We start from the raw sequence: 13,062 nt of genomic DNA on the forward strand, positions 1-13,062 counted from the left end.
TTGGTCCCCCCCCCCCCGTTGGCATTGTTTTGCATGATTTTCATCGGCTTCCATTTTGACTGTATGATTTTTCTTCCACATCTGATCCCTGTAATACTGTTGGTATGCACAAACATATAAAGATGCTTTTGCAGTGATCCCTTCATTTCATTTATCTTCAGGGCTCTAGTCGGGGGGGAGCTCTCAGGTATGGAGCTCCGGAAGAGAACCTCTAGGGGGTGGGGCGGTCACGTGGTGAAGCCCCGCCCCTTCTTTACCCCGCCCTCTGCTTCGATCCTCATTCCGTTTGGGAATGAGGATGAAGCAGGAGGGTAAGTAGCCGGGCCTTCTGACACACTTCCGGTGATGTCAGGGGGTGTGGCCTTCTGTCACTTCCGGTGATGTCAGGGGGCGTGGCATATGCAAATAAGTTATGCTAATGAGTTATGCTAATGAGCTCCGGCAGCTCTTTTTCTACAACAAGACCCCTGGGTGTACCCATATCTGTTACATTAAGATACTTTTTGTTAACTTCACAGCCTGAAAAGAAGGCCTATTGTTTAGCTGTAGGAGGTATATTTTTGCCTGAGAAAATCCAACCCACAGGTTGGAGCCCAATCAGAATGGTGTGACGGATATGTGACAAAATTTGATGGAACCAATAATTATGATTTATTTCTAACTGTCATAGGGGGTATAAAACTTTATGTCTCCCATTGTAACCTTAGGGAAGAGCTGTGGGTACTCGAGGGTTCAAAATCTTGTTGTGCCTGTATTTTCCCTCCTTTTATAATAAAGTTTTAAAGCTTGGATTCTCTTCTACAAGACTGCCGAGTGCTTTCTCAAATTGGGCTGGGGAAGCACAACCCGTGACGGAGTTTCTGTCTCACAAATCTGTGGAGATTATTCCACCTGGGTAGCTTTGATATTGTTAGTGAATTCTTTTGAACTGGTCTTCTTTCTGTAACATCTCCCCCCTCCCCTTTCCATGCCCTTCTGTTGTGGAAACAAAAGCAAAGCATCAGTTGTATTGATGCAGACTTCAGTGCAGCTGATGAAGTGAGTTCAATTTCTCAAAAGCTTATGCTGGAATAAATGTTGTTAGTCTTTAAGGTGCCCTTAGACCCTGGTGTGTTGGTAACAATCCCAGGTTTGAGATTTCTGGACTAAGGTCAGAACCAGGGTGTAATAATTTTTGTGCTGCTTTGCCCTGCTCTTTCTGTGCCAAAGGTTTTTTTTCAGTATTAACAGACATATTGCTCCTAGTTGCACCCACATATTTAGGCATGTGTAGGTAAGAAAGGAAGCATACATACCATGTATATATTTCAACAAGCTGGCCTTCCTTGGCACTTAGTAGTACTGAGGAGGGTGGTAACTAGAGATGTGAAGGCCCGGAAAAAAACCGGGAAAATTAGGGAAAAACCCATTTTTTTCCTGAAGCCTTTTTTGTTTTTTTCTGAAAAATTGAAAAAAGAAAAGGGGAAAAAATGATTATGAAAAGTTTTATTTTAACATGACATTTTAACATAACACAAGGTGTTCAAATATTTTTCAAATCATTTCTAAAAAAATATGTATGGTATCAGATTGATTTAATTTCTGTGCACAGAGAACAAGCAAGTCCTAGGTTACAAACTGAACTCTCCAATGCAAGAACAAGATCCATTTCTTCCTTTAGGAGGTGCTATTGTCAGAAGAAAATAAAAAGGTTTCAGTTTTGTTTTTGCATGTGGGTGAGTATTCTGTTTGTAATAATTGTTTGGATACACTATATTTTTAATATGCTAGTTGTGATAATTTCATGCCAAGTAAAAATGTCCATAGTCATATTTTATGTTCCTAAAGTAACAGAATGACTTTCAATCTGGGAAAGAAAAAAGAAGTGCTAATGTAGCATTTTTTTTTTCAATTTTTCCAAAAATTTCCATTTTTCCCTGAAAAAAAACAGAAAAAAACTGGTTTTTTCCCCCCGAGCTTCAAAATTTCCGGAAATTTTCCATCTCTAGTGGTAACAGAGAGCAGCCAGATGCCAGGGAGAATTCCAGGAGAAAATACCATCCTTAGGAATGCACAGAAGGGTGGAACTGCCCTTTCCTGAATGACCCAGGCCAATGGCCAGCAAGGGGTAGAAAGCTGGAATCAGAGGTATATAACCTTACCTCAGGATGCTAGCCCAAAATGTAGGTTATGTGTTCAGTGTCAGCATGAATGTGGTTCCAGAGTACAATATCGGAAAATGATTGGGCTCTCTGGGCAAAGCTGGAAGTGCTCTGAATTAGTTCTGTGGTTTCCATGTCATCAATATGCTTTGTAATCAATAAAGTTTGCTTTGTAATCAATAAAATTTGTTAGCCTTTAAGACCTTTGTGGGCAATCTGTCTGTTCTGCTGAAGAAGGAACAAGGTCCCTTTGCCTTGAATCAACCAGCAAGGCTTGATCATCCTTGCAAGGCGAGAGGCTGGGTTAGCTGCCGCCTTACTTACGTATATAAAGGAAGTCCCCACAATCAATCTCTGACATGTGCTTCTTTTTCTCCTGATCCTCGTTTTGTTGTGTGTCTTTTCTTACATACAGCATGACAGAGACAAAACAGTGTGGTTTAGTGATTATAGTGTCAGACTAGGATCTGGTAGACTTGGGTTCAGTGTCAGACTAGGATCTGGTAGACTCCCCCCTCCCTTTTACTCATGGGGGGAGGGGGATAAAAATGGTACTGAAAAACTGTCTGTGTGAACACTTTCTCAAGTTCACAGGCTTTTCCTAAAAATCGTCCCAAAATGGTTAAAGGAACTCTTCATAGCCTGCTAATAGGACAGCAGTTTGAAGACAAGTTGCATTTGGATAAGTCCTATTGCATGCTATAGTCATAACAGCACAAGTGATTAGGAAATATGGGGGAGGACTTTCAGGAAAGGGGCTTAGTTGATCAGAGCCAAAGAAAAACAAAATCCATGAGACAGTGGGGTGTGTGTGGAGCAGATAAATACATTACACATGCAGTACTTTTTATTGAGGACAACCAAAACAACAATGCACTTTGTAAGCTTCTGAGTTCTCCAGAACTCTTAATTAACTCAAAAAACTATACAATGTGTTGTGTTAATTTGGTTGGTCTTAATAAAAGTACTGCATGTGTAATGTATTTCCTTGGCCACCCCTTTGACTCTCTCACATAAGCGACCCAAAGAGTCTAGAATACAATGAGGGAGTTACCCCCTCTAAGAAATTCTTTCATCCCCCCTCCTAAGGTGAGGAAGTTCCTTTTCTGTAGACTGCCTCCAACTCATAGTTTGTATCTTGCTCCTCCCATTTTTTCTCCCCACTGTCCTGGTTCCCCAGGTTTGCATGTGAGCAAGGATGAACCTCCTATCCCATAGCCTGTGCAGTCTCTCTGTGCCTGGCTAGGTCCTGGTATTCCTGTGTTGTAAAGCAATTAGGTGATAGAAGTGGGTGAGAGTTAAAAGCATTCAGAGCACAATAAGGAGAACAGATCTTTAATAACTAAACATAATCCAAAACATGGATGTATGGGAATTAATCAAAACATACCTAGATATACTGCAGATAATTTGAAAGAAAAGAAAAAGGAATGAATAGCTAATCTGGGTTTACAAGCACGTTACCTCAATACTTCTGTCCTGGATATGGGTGCAAAGGAATCATAGCTTGACAGAAACTATTCTCCTAATGTCGGCACAGACTTCAGTCCTTGAACCCAGACTTTTCTCCCAGCTCCCCCATCCCTTGGTTCACATTGCCAAACCAGGCGGACAGTTTTAAGCTTTTGTCTCAAGGCTGGGAGGGTCTCCGTGAACTCAGTCAGAGCTACGGGCTCAGTCACTGCTGATCATATCACAGTTGTGATAAGGACGTTAAGGGTATCAGAAGCGGAAATCAAACACTTTTTCTCTCTGCTCTTGACAGTTTGGCCAAATAGTTATTGGAGTGCTTCCCTCCTCCCCCTGAGTCCATCCTGTTTCCCAGCCCATTTAGCAGGAGTTCTAATTGGCTATGCAGATTTTTAAAAAACCTGGCTTCAGCAGCAGCTACTACCACAGCACAAGGATCTTCACTATGTGACTGAAAGTAAGCTGTATGTATGCAAGAAAATATTTCAAAACATTTCTTTTATGAAGACATCCCGTTAAACAGAGCGTTGGCCTGAAACGTTGGAGAGTTACTACTAGAGCTATGCATAACTTCATCCCTGATGTTTTGTGGTTGACTCTGCCTCCTGCTGCAGCCATTTTGTGGTTGAGTCCACCACCCTGTGTCAGAACTCCAATGGTGTCCACAGGCTTAAAAAGATTGGGAATTACTGATTTATCACAATGTACAGTAACAACATGAGACCACTTATGTTTATATTTAGCTATGCTTTAGTTCGTGCAATGAATTAAATACACTGCTACCTATTGAAACAACAGTGCAACTTTTATTGGTCATTCAAAAGATCAGACTTTTCAAAACTCAATCATATGAGTGAATGGTCCATTTGTGTCGGCTTTCAAAACTTGTCGGTTTCCATATGTCCCATGCCTGAGAACAACACCAGCCTCGGCACATCTGGCATTAGTAGCCAGTTCTTTTTCACACAGAGTTACAAACTGAGAATAAAGCTCCATCCCAATTTCCTTTTCAATGTTGGAATGGTATTGCATTTTTCTTCCTTTCAGTTTACCACCTAGTGTGGCTTGAGGTATTATTAAAATGCTGCCTGGCAAATCCACAATAGAAACATATTTGCCATCTTCAGTTTCACTCAGTTTCACATTCAGGAGTGTATTAACTGCAAAAATATGGAAAGATATTAAAATTAGATTAAAAAACACAGCTAATCTTTTTATATCCTGTCCATGACAGAAGACAAAACATTGACACTGTGAAATTCAAAGCTCTAGATTGATTTGGTAATTGTACCCAAATTTCAATGTCCATTGTATTTCTCACAAGCTAGTCAATTAATAATTTAACTGTACATGAGCGCCCTCTACTGGCTACCTAGTATATGACTCTTTTTCTAAGTGCAATTCTACTGCAGGAAAAGGTCTAATTAGAGCAAGGGTGTTGAACTCATTTGTTATGAGAGCCGGGTCTGACATAAATGAGATCTTGTTGGGCCGGGCCATGTTTGTCATAAAATGTAATGCCAGGAAGCAGAGATATAAACTTTATAAAGGACACAAACACAAAGATTTTTTTCCTTAAAATAAAAACATGCTTAAAACATTAGCTCTATAAGCTGCAAATCTATTTTTGATTTATTGACATTCACCACAGAAATCTCATGCTCAGTTCTGAGCCTAGGACCCAGGTTAAAACATAAAATGCCTGAGTGATTAAGAGAGTCTGGCGAAGCAAGCTATGATGCAGCAGCAGCAGCAGAACTGGAAGCAGGAAATGGTCAGTTCCACTGTGGGCCTGAGGGAAGCCCTCCGGGGACCTCATCCAGCCCCCGGGCCGCATGTTTGACACCCCTGAATTAGAGACTGGAAAGCATCATTCTTTTCATTCATAAAAAAGATGGTTTTCAATGTAATGGAATTCATGGGGATACTGCTAAATCAATGGCACTCACTCCACCGCAAAGAGCCTAATTTGCAGCTACCATCAACCAAAAAGAGGTATATGATTACTGTACACCCTGTGCATGAACCCACCATACACATACAGTAATATAAGAAACATAGGGACCTGCAAGAAACTTGAGTGTAGGCATTTTGCTGGCCTTGCTTCCTTCCCTCTCCCTCCCTTGTCAAATTTCCTTCTCTCTGTCCCACTCCTTATCTATCAATCTTCCCTCAGCCCCTTCTCACCACCCCATCAGTTTTCCTCCCTATCTCCCCCACCCCCTTCTCTAGCAATCTTTTCTTATGCCCCCTTCTCCCCTCACCCCTTGTAGGCTAACCTCCTTTCTTATCCCTACCTCTTTCCACTACCCCTTCTCCCCTCTATTTCTCTTCCCCCTCAAACCATCTCCCCTCCTCCCCTCTATCTCCCCCTTCCTCCGCCTCCCTCAGAGAATCCCCTCCTTCTTTCTCTGTCCCCTCCCTCGGAAAATCCCCCTTCTTTCTCTCTCTCTCCCTCCCTGCCTCAGACAATCCCCTCCTTCTCTCCCCCTGCCTTGGACAATCCCCTCCTCTCTCTCCCCCCAGACAACCTGCCCCCTTCTTTCCCCCTACCTCGGGTACCGTGGCAGCTGTGTCAGGGCCCCCTGGTAGCTGCAGTACTGGCAGCCCCCCCCCCCCGGCCATGGGGGCGGTGGGGGGTTTGGTTTGATCACCAGGAGCAGTGGCAGCCAGTGTTCCCTCTAAGCTGAGTTGGTGTGAGCTAGCTCACAGTTTTTTAGGCTCTGGCTCACACATATTTGTCTCAGCTCAGGAAGGATGGCTCCAGAGCAAACTGATTTATGCAGCAGCCAAGTCGCTCACTCACAACTTTAATGCCAGTAGCTCACAAAGTACAATTTTTGCACACAAGACTCCACAGCTTAGAGGGAGCATTGGCAGCTGCATCAGGAGGTGCCACATTAACTGCAGGTCCTCTGCAAGCCACAACAGCTCTGGCCTACTCATCAGGAGCTGTGGTGGATGCATCAGGGGACACTGTGCCAACTGCAGGGCCCCTGGAAGCTGCCGAGACTCGAGCAAGAGATGCCACACAAGGCTCAGGGCCTGTGGGAGCTGCCACACCTGTGGTAGAGCCCCAGGAGACACCATGCATGCATCTCTCAGACTCAGCCACTTAGGCTGGGCCCATAGTGGTTCTTGGACTCCACTGCCACTATGGACATGCTCAGAACAGCTCTCAGACTCTGCAGCAATGGCCAAATCTGGGGTGGCTTCAGGACTACAGCGCCGCCAAACCTGCAGAATAATGGAAGTAAGTTCCCACTAGGAGTGCGCGTTTGGCTAAATACGAGCTGAAAAAAATTCAGGATATTCTTTCAGCCAGATAGAGATTTGACCATTTCCCAACTATCTGAAACATCCAAGCCCCGAAAATCCAAAAAAAATCCAGGATTTTCGGGACCGTCAGATAAAGTTAAAGGGCATTTGAAGGGATTGCCTTTAACCTGAAGATGTTTAAAAGGACTGTGAGCCCTTTAAACACCTTTCCCCCCTCCACTGAAAACAATGGATAATGACACCTTCTTTGGGGCCCCACAGAATTGGACTCCCTAGTCCAATGTTTTTGAAACCGGGGGGGGGGGGGGGGGGGAGGGGACCGACAGCCTGCAAATTTGGTGCCTCTACCCCAATAAACGGCCCTCCCAAAGCCCCAGATACCCCTGGATCAATTCTCCATTATACCCTATGAGGGACCATAGGTATAATAGTTATAATGGAGCCAATTTTTTTTTGAGAATCCTGAATATTTACCAAATCTATACCATACCAGTATTGGGATTTGAGAATATTGGGAAATACCAATATTTTTCAAGTTCAATATACCCGAGAAATACTTGGGGGTGGTGGTGGTTTGCACATGCCTAGTTCCCACCCTCAGCATTGCTGTCTTACTGCCTTACAGGCTGCTAAAGTGAGGTGGAGTTCCCAATGGCAGCTGCTATTGTGCAGACAGGTTTGGTCTGGGGGGCAATTAAGGACCCTTTGTCAATGTTGAGAATTTTTTTAGATTTTCTGCAAACTTGGTGCATGCCCCAAGTTTGCGAGGAAAATCTTCCTTCTCTCCCCCTGGCCCTGATCTGCAGAATTAAATATCCGCAGATGGAGCCAGATTGAGAATTAGAGATATAGGCTGTGGTCACACGGACAAGGTAATTCCGCTTTGTTCCCGCTTTAATTTAATCGGGAATATTTTTCTTCGGTTGGGCTGATCCACCACCCACTCACCTGAAAATCCTTCCCCTCTCTCCACCGCCTGCCCGCTCGCCTGCCAGCCCACCCGGGCGGCCCAGGAGACAGCTTGAGGACTCAGCGGCACTTCCTGAATCTCTCCCAGCAGGGGGAAAGCACGGCAAAGGTCAATGGCCCCGAGATCCCAGCAGGGTCCGCTCCACAGAAGCCCTCCCCCTGCTGCAGCCGCTGCCAAACCCAAGGGCGCACAAAACCACTGCCGCTGCCTCGCGCCGCCGCCTCCTCCTCTTCCACCTTCCCTTTCTTCCAAAGCCTGCAGCAGCAGCCGCTGCCGTTGTCGCCCGGAGCGCCTTGCAGAGGACTTTGCTCGTCCGCCCAACCCATGGGCCTGAATGTTTAAATGGTGAATTGCCCATGCGGTCAAAGGCAGAAGCCTGGGGGGGAAAATCTCATTGTGGGGAAAAACGGTCAGATGGCCCTAATCGCAACCATTGTGATAGATGGCTGTCCAGATAGGCGAAATCGCACGTTCAAAGCGCGAGTACAAGGAAAACACTTGATTTTCCAAGGGGCAGGAAAAACCACGAACATTGCGCAAGTGAGCCAGCTTCGCCATGGGAGGCGGATCGGCCTATCTAGTCAACAAATTTAAATGTGGGAGGGAACAGCGGCGAAACCCGATCAAATGGACCGTGTGACCGCACCCATAGATAGTTTTTTCAGTTACCAGATTACCTTTGAGCGTGTAGGGTTGTCCCTTCCACCCACTATTGAACCTTGGCTAGCCCTTCTGTATCTCAAGAGGGCGGAAAACCTGGCAAGTCAGTCTAATCATACAAAACAGCGCTCAGACTTTCAAGTTCTCTAGTATTCTTTGTTAGGGAGAATGTAAAAAAAGAAAAGAGAAAAACCTTTCCTAGATTAAGAACTTCCAGTGTGCTGAGATGAGAGTGCAGAGCCTGACACAAAGCCTCTGCAGTTCAGGGATGCTCACAGCTTACTTGTCCTTCAGTGATGGTGGCAGTTTCAAGATTGGCCTTCCCCAATTCCCTGAAATATATGGTGGCTGCCACACTGGGAAATGGTGCTCAGAAGAGCCACAGGTGGCAGATCAAAGAGCCACATGTGTAAACATCACTGTTAGATCTCAAAAGCTAAGCAGGGTTGGCCCTCGTTAGTATTTGGATGGAAAACCACCAAGGAAGTCCAGGGTTGCAACGGAAAGGCAAGCAATGGCAAGCGGCCTCTGAGTGTCTCTTGCCTTGAAAACCCCAGAAAAAGTTAGCTATAACTTGATTGCAAAAAAAAAAAGTCTTCACCCAGAAATAACTTCCAAGCAATGAGAACAGAGTTTATATAGGTACATCTACATGTCCAAGGGAGAGTCTGTAGTTTGGATAGATTTCCCTACTCAAGTGGCTGCCATGTGCTGTTCAGCCTATAGTGTTTCTGAGGGTCCCCTAAATCTCATGTGGATCTTTTGAGGGGACTGGAGAAGGTAGGAAGGATTTGACCTCATCAGATCTCGGAAGCTAAGTGGGGTTAGCCCTTGTCAGTATTTAGATGGGAGACCACCAAGGAATATCAGGGTCACTATGCAGAGGCAGGCAATGGCAAACCACCTCTGAACATCTCTTGCCTTGAAAACCCTACAGGGTTGCCATTTGATGGCAACAAATATATATGCCAATTTTAATATTTTTTTGCTCTCTCATTTTGAGGATTAAAATGACTGCAGCAAATTACTGTGGCTTCTTGTTATGGAGCTAGCCTTGGAAGTCCTGGGGCTGTATTTCCAGTAACTCAGGTTAGTTCATCTGCATAGTTTGTCATATGACATCTTGCCTACACACCATGATTCCAAACCACTGTTTAATGGTTCCACGTATTTCAATTTGCCTCAAGTCTATAGCTAAATGTGGTGCAATAGTAAGAACACAGTATGCCACAATAAGCTTATTAAGAGCCACCTTAACAAGAACCAGTAATTAATAAGCATATTGGACTTACATGTACGAGGACTCAGAACAAAATACTTAGACTAATTTCCTTCAATCAGCAGTTTTCAGTTTCAAAGCTTTCAAATACAAAATCTGACTGAATGGGTTCTTATTATTGCCTTGTGATACGTCTTTATGTTAGGTTCAATGAAGCAACTGCATCACACTTATAATTACTTAAAATAGGGTTTAGCATCATTATTTTTAGTTGCCTGTTTCAAGAATTTTTAACCTAACACCTACCCATTTTGGGAATGATTTCTTCATTGGCCCCTTTGAAGAAACATACATAGATTATAAGTCCTCTCTGGATCTATGCAAAGTAATGAAGAAATATATTATACATCTACATGCCTGCTCAGCAAGTGTTACTTTGGCTGTATTCAGAAATCACAAACAAACTGAAGTTTATTTGCAGTGAGAACAAGTGCAATTTCTTTTCAGAAAGATGCTCTCCCTCTCATCCAAGTCAAAAGATTTTAGACTTTAAGTCTTTTATCTAATCAGTATTTACTTAGTACATACAGCTGATTTAGTACAGCTCTCCCACTTCATTTACCTCCCAGTAAGTAGGCAAGGCTCAGAGAGATTAGAATCTGGGTCTCTAGAGGCCTAATCCAACACTCCAATCACCTCACCATAGTGATTCTGTTGTCACATCCAAATGTGGGCAGTTCAACAAGTGGTTCAAAATCCTGGTTTGTGACCAATGAACAAACCATAGTTTGTTGATGTGCTCAAATCTTGGCACCAGGCATGTGGGGAAGGGACAAATGCATACATGACCCCGATAATAAACCAGATGTGTTCTTTTCATAAACAAACTCTGGTTTGTATGTAACATCTGAATACAGGCTGTTTTAATAGCCAGCCATTACAACTGAAGCTGTAAAAAGAGAAAAGTAACTAATAAATGTATGAACGAAATGCACATTGTTCTTACAACAGAAGCAATTTTTTTTTTGAATTGGTGGCATGCTGAAGAAAAAGTTGTTGAAACATAATTACATGTAATTAAAAGGTGATATGCTAGACGTGACGGTGTGGGAAATCTCTTGGAGCTCTTTGGAATAAAATGAACAATTTCCTGGCAAACCTATTGTTGGGTAACACTCTTTGACTGAATCCCAAATGTCATACATCTAAAAACATCTTACTAAGAAATTAGTCTTATTTTCATACTGTAGATTTTTTTTAAAAAAGATTCAAACTTATTATATAGTTTGGCATATACAAAAACACACTCAAAATATACCCAACATTTTATTCAAATTATAAAGAACAAGAGGCGGGACCCGCGATACTCATGGAGGGGGAAGTATTCCCCACAGCTCTCAGCCTGCAGAAGCAGCAGCAGGTGAGCCCATCCTTAAAAACAATGTAATCCCCAAAAACACTTTCTGGGAGTATGCCCCATTGAATAAATCTGTTTAGGATTGCTCTCTAAAGAAGTTAACCAAGGAAAATAAAACAATTCCTGCTCTTTTAAAGTAGGTCTTTGGAATTATCAATATCAATTACAGGTTTTACTAATCGTAGTTACAGTACAAACAGAGTGATAGTTACTGGCCTAAGTTGTTGGCTATGAGTTAGTTATTGTCTTTTTATTATTACAGTACTTTTAATGATGTTATTGTTTTATCTCATATTTCTGAATTGCTCTTATTTGTCACTTGTCTGTGATTCCAGCTGCCTGGGAGAAAGGTGGGCCCGTAAATATTTTAAATACATTTTGAATAGTGGTGAATAATGAATTAAAGCTATTCCACAATGTCCTGTAAAGCCCTTTTCAGTTGTTATGTTTACATGTCTTATGAATCTCGTGTTGTAAGCCACTTGTGGGATAGGGTGGGGTAGAAATTAAATATAATGATGATGATGATGATGTGGTAATGCGTGTTCTACAGCTGAAATATATGCCTGTTGTCCCCTTCAAACAACAAATCTGTTTTAATTAGGAGGATCACATGTAGTTCATTCTCGCCGTACACATAGTCCAACATAATACCTGCAAAGGGCTATAAATAATCTGTGATGGGACAGTAGGTCTTCCTATACAAACACTGCTTTAATTTAAGACCTTTAGAGAAAAGTCCTCCCCCATCTCTCTTTTCTTTGGGACCATGATGGGGTCCCAAAAGGCTTTACCCAATAAATTTGTAACAGATAACAACAAACTGGCTGGTTATAACATGTGATCTTTCTTCAGCATTCTCAGCTCTGTAAACACTTGGGCCTCCTTTAACTCTCTTAACTCCTTATTTCTGTCCCATTTTCTGAGTCAGCATGCCTTGCCTTTTTCTCAGGGACACAATAATGTATAGATCATAATAATATTTATGTAATCCCCACATCCCTGCAATTAGAGGTTCTAAGGCTGCGGCAGTAGCCTAATTACAAGCCCTCTCACTTTAGAAATTAAGCACTGTTCTCTATTGAGGGATGTCACCCAAGCAACAAAAACTGAATATATTAATAAAGTTGCTTTAGGTGATTGGTCCATCTAACCCAAGCTGTCTCAGTCAAAATGGGCATTTTGCATTCAAAGCAATGTTCTACCACTGAACTAGGGGTTATTTGCAATACTTAAAACTGATCTGGCACTTTAGAGTGCTCAAAGCACTTCATTTACATTATCTCAGTAATACTCTTTACAACCATCCTGGAAGGTACATCAGTAGGAGGGAAGACTGAACTGAGAGGAAGGTTGGTATTTTACGGTTATAGTGAAGATGACGGAGAGTGGCTTGCCCAAGGCCAATGGACTGATGAGTAGCAGAGGTGAAGCTGGGAACAGGGACTTCCGGGTTCAGAATTCGCTCTGCACCCTCATATATGAGGCTTAAATCGCCCTTCCACCTCTTCAATCTGTAATGCAAATCTGTACTGCAATATTATTGCGTTTCACATTCGTATCACAAACCCGACGGAAGCAAGAGCAGTGAAAAGAGTGAAAACGTTTCACAGCCGCCACGCTCCGTGACCTCTGATCATTCCAATAGTATATCCGAAACACGTCCGACTCCGGCACTCTAGCAAAAATCCTGCTAAGCGTTATCATCATCTCCAGCAGAAGCTCTTAATGATTTCAGAAAGCAGGATGATGTACAATAGATTTAAAATTCTTTTAACCGGGTTGGAAGTTGATTTCGGATAAGAAATCCGAAGTCTTAAAGTAGGCGACTGCAGAGAAGGCAGGCACAAGAAAAGACGAGCTACTCCATCGCCCCCGGGCATCTGCTAAGGAAAGTAAGAGCGAT

General features: G+C 43.0%; 1 protein-coding gene across 1 annotated transcript in view; it reads right to left on the reverse strand.

The window, feature by feature from the left end:
* Positions 1 to 4,416: 4,416 nt before the first annotated feature.
* The window catches only part of DTD2 (D-tyrosyl-tRNA deacylase 2 (putative)), an 11,187-nt gene continuing 2,541 nt past the window's right edge, over positions 4,417 to 13,062 (reverse strand). Inside the window, exons 2-3 of the mRNA XM_015415191.1 lie at positions 10,046 to 10,115; positions 4,417 to 4,771 (exon numbers count right to left, since the gene is read on the reverse strand). Coding sequence (XP_015270677.1) covers positions 4,446 to 4,771; positions 10,046 to 10,115 — 396 coding nt within the window. The 3' untranslated portion in view covers positions 4,417 to 4,445. The remainder of the gene's footprint in view (positions 4,772 to 10,045; positions 10,116 to 13,062) is intronic.

This window comes from Gekko japonicus, unplaced genomic scaffold (genome assembly GCF_001447785.1).
Source record: "Gekko japonicus isolate JY-2015 unplaced genomic scaffold, Gekko_japonicus_V1.1 scaffold83, whole genome shotgun sequence".
NCBI lineage: Eukaryota > Metazoa > Chordata > Lepidosauria > Squamata > Gekkonidae > Gekko > Gekko japonicus.